Below are 3,390 nucleotides of genomic sequence, written 5' to 3'. Positions count from 1 at the left end.
TTCTAACTTACCAGTATTAGGACATATAGAGATTTAATAGAGGTCAAAGTTTACGGACCAACATTACTTCTGGTGTAATTTCCAGTAACAAGTGCATTTTTTGGTGTAACATATGTTAATTGATTTGATTTTTCCAAACAGGTATCCCAACTTAAATTCCAAAGCCCTTATACCTGAGCAACTGCGACACCTGTATGACTGTGGTGATGGTACGAACATGGACGAGATCATTGATATACCTGCAAAGCGGGCTAGAAATGGTGAGAAGCCTTCAATGTCTGTTAGGGAAAAGGTTATGCGACAGAGGTTTCTAAAAATAGATAATATTGCACTGTGTGATCGCTGTTGAATTTTCTACATAGTGACCAATAGTATTTTCAGTGGATGACACAAAAGCTTACCGCAGGTAACTTCAAAAAGTTGTTCTCAGTTTTTGTCTAATGGGCACATCAAATCTTCCAAATATTATGAAAATTCATACTTCCTCTGTTTTAAAACTAGCTTCTATATATTCAATAAAGTCAGGCTTCACTTTAGTACATGTTTTACTAGATGAATGAAATATTGATAGTTGCTATCCCTGATTGTCTACTGTATTATATAGGATCATAGAAATGAACTTTTATACTATAAACTGATTTTTTCCCATGTTCATGACTCCTGCTGTTTGGTGAGTTAGACTGTGGATCTGTTTGTTACAGATGACTTTGTGGACAGCTACACGTTACTACGGTGGTGTCAGAAGCTGTTAAACACGGGAACATTCAGAACGGTACACATAGTGGACCTGACATCCTCTTGGCGCAATGGATTTCCTCTCTGCTATCTCATCAACATCCTCAAACCGAATCTCCTGTAAATAATGTTACTTTATCATAATTTAAACATGAAAAGTAATTTCCAAACCTTTTAGTTCAACCCTGATGAGTATGAAAAAAGTTTTATCTGGGCAGAACTGAAAAAATAAAGATTTATTATGTAAAATCCTTTTCACAGAAAATACAATGAAAGAACTATGAAAATTGATAAATAAGAATGCTAAATTAAAGGCTCTTTAATGTGGTCATCACCAAACGATGTTTATTTAAATTATTTTCCATTGTCTACAAACACCAACCTACCACAGACTTTATGTTGTTTTGCCTTCCATTGGTGGTGGATACTTTTCGAAAACTTTTTTGAAATAGACCTAATACAAATGCACTCCTTTGAAGTTTCTATTATCACAAATTAAGGGAATTTCTTTAGAAACAAAGAAATCAGGATCAACTGCTCAATTTAAAGGCAAAATATAACGTTTCTTACTTGAATCCCTTTTCGTATTACAGTGATATGAACACTTTGAACTCCAAGGAGGGGACCAAGAACTGCCAGCTGGCGTTTGACATAGCCCAGAAGGAGTTTGGAATTGCCCCTGTGATGACCGGAGAAGAGATGACCCAATGTTCTGCCACAGACAAACTCGCAATGATCTCATACCTGTCTCAGTTCTACCAGAGGTTCAGGAAAGACCGAGCATCAAGCTGTACGTTGTGTTGATATCAGACTGTTTTAGTTTTATAGGAACCAGACACATTTTGGGAAGTGTTATCATATGTCTCTTAGAGAATATATTGGTGATGCAGATTTGTGGATATACTAATATTGACATCATTTAATAGAAAATTTGTCAGAAATAATTGATTGGAATGTAGGGGGATATGGGACAACTGACCAAATATGAGAACTAATTTGATGCAATTTAATTGCATTTCACTCCTCCTGTCTGAGGAATTCTAAAGTAGTCTTCAGTGGCAATGGCGTCGGATGTTATTTTTATAAACGTAGACTTTACAATTAAGCCTGCTTGATACATTACATGATTACTATATCAAATACTTACTTTTGCGATTGTTTCTCAAATGGCTTATTTGCAAGGTTTGAATTCACGAAGTGAATAATAAATTCAAAAGCATGCACTGCCTAATATATGTATAAGTATTGGTATTTGAATTCACAATTGACTGTCTGTGCAAATTAACATTAAGACCTGTATCCCACATCTATCAGCGATTGAGAGAATTTTGAAATTTTGAGTAAAATTAGTTTTTCTATTCAAAGGTAAGAATTTGTATTAAATCTTAATCGTATAATTTAAATAAAGGATGGATTTGGTGTGTAATTGTTGAAGTAAAAATACAATTTCTGTTTATTTTGTACAGTTGAGTCGCCCCGAGAGGATAGTCACAAGAGTCATAAATCTCCCCATCACCGTCTGTCCATCCTACAGAAGCTGCGGGTCAGCGCACGATTCGCAAGGTCGAAAAAGGTTGGTGTTTGATTTATAGCTGCAAATCTGAAAGTAATAAATTTGAGAAAAACATTCACAAGTGATGGAATACAATGTTTTCACCTTTGTTATAGATTTAAATATTGCGATAAGCTTTGTTTTGGAATGGTCTGTTGGAAATATTCTTTATTCTCTCTCAAACTACATCAATAAAATAGTGAAGTTTTGTTAATGAAACATTGATATTAGTAAATATGTACAGAAGTAGTTTCCAGATATGACTTTAAAAAACCAACCTCAAATACAATCACAGTCATCAGATAAGCTGAAACAAAATCTTATTCTGAGATTAATGTTTTTATGAAATCGGTGGTCGCTAGGTAACTTGTGATTTTATGTACAGAGGAAAGAAAAGGAAGGAGACAAGCATGAAACGTCATTCAGTAAGAGGAGACTCAAGGACAATGAGGTCAAAGAGGTGAGTAAATCCCATTAATATGTTACATATCAACCAAGCTAAATAGCTTTGTAACTCCAAATCACCCAATGGTTAATTCAACAATTTTGAAATTAATAATTCTCTTCATGTGTTTTTTCTTCTTCAAAATGTTCACTTAAGGAGGGAATACTTATTTGTAAAGAAATTAAACGAGAACTGTTTGAAGCTTTATCGAAATTTATGACATCGTCAGACCGCATGTCTCATATTTACCAATCCGAGACATCAAATGGAATTATTTTATAATAAATGCCAACAAATTTAGACAAATGGTGATGTACAACTGACCAAGTATAACAAACTGCCGATGGATGAGATAGCCAACAAATTGACTGTCCAGACCAAAAGTGAAAACTTCAAACAGAAAGAAGAGTCCCTGGCAGCAGTTAAGGTCAGCGCAATGGCAGAGCTACTTGTGTCAAAGTTCAAAGGTCAACAGGAAGAGCCAGTCAAAACATCACCAGCCACCAAAAGGGTACGTTAAGCCAGAATTGAAAAAAGGGGCTTGGTAGTAAACCCCAATTAGTGTGGAATTATTTTCATAAATTGAAAGCAGAAACATGTCATTCGCTACCTACCATATATTAAAACCCTCACAGGTGGGATCGCTACCTACCATATA

General features: G+C 35.0%; 1 protein-coding gene across 1 annotated transcript; it reads left to right on the top strand.

The window, feature by feature from the left end:
- Positions 1–141: 141 nt before the first annotated feature.
- LOC110444518 (protein-methionine sulfoxide oxidase mical3a-like) lies at positions 142–3,243 on the top strand (the record flags this gene model as incomplete). Its single annotated transcript, XM_021488888.1, has 6 exons — positions 142–260; positions 702–855; positions 1,329–1,525; positions 2,202–2,308; positions 2,673–2,747; positions 3,034–3,243. Coding segments are annotated over 6 exons (862 nt in total), but the record flags the coding sequence as incomplete, so codon positions are not given.
- Positions 3,244–3,390: the final 147 nt, after the last annotated feature.

Source organism: Mizuhopecten yessoensis, unplaced genomic scaffold (genome assembly GCF_002113885.1).
Source record: "Mizuhopecten yessoensis strain PY_sf001 unplaced genomic scaffold, ASM211388v2 hete_36136304, whole genome shotgun sequence".
In the NCBI taxonomy this organism is placed as follows: domain Eukaryota; kingdom Metazoa; phylum Mollusca; class Bivalvia; order Pectinida; family Pectinidae; genus Mizuhopecten; species Mizuhopecten yessoensis.
The sequence above is the reverse complement of the archived record's forward strand: the minus strand, read 5'-3'. Positions and strand labels throughout refer to the sequence as shown.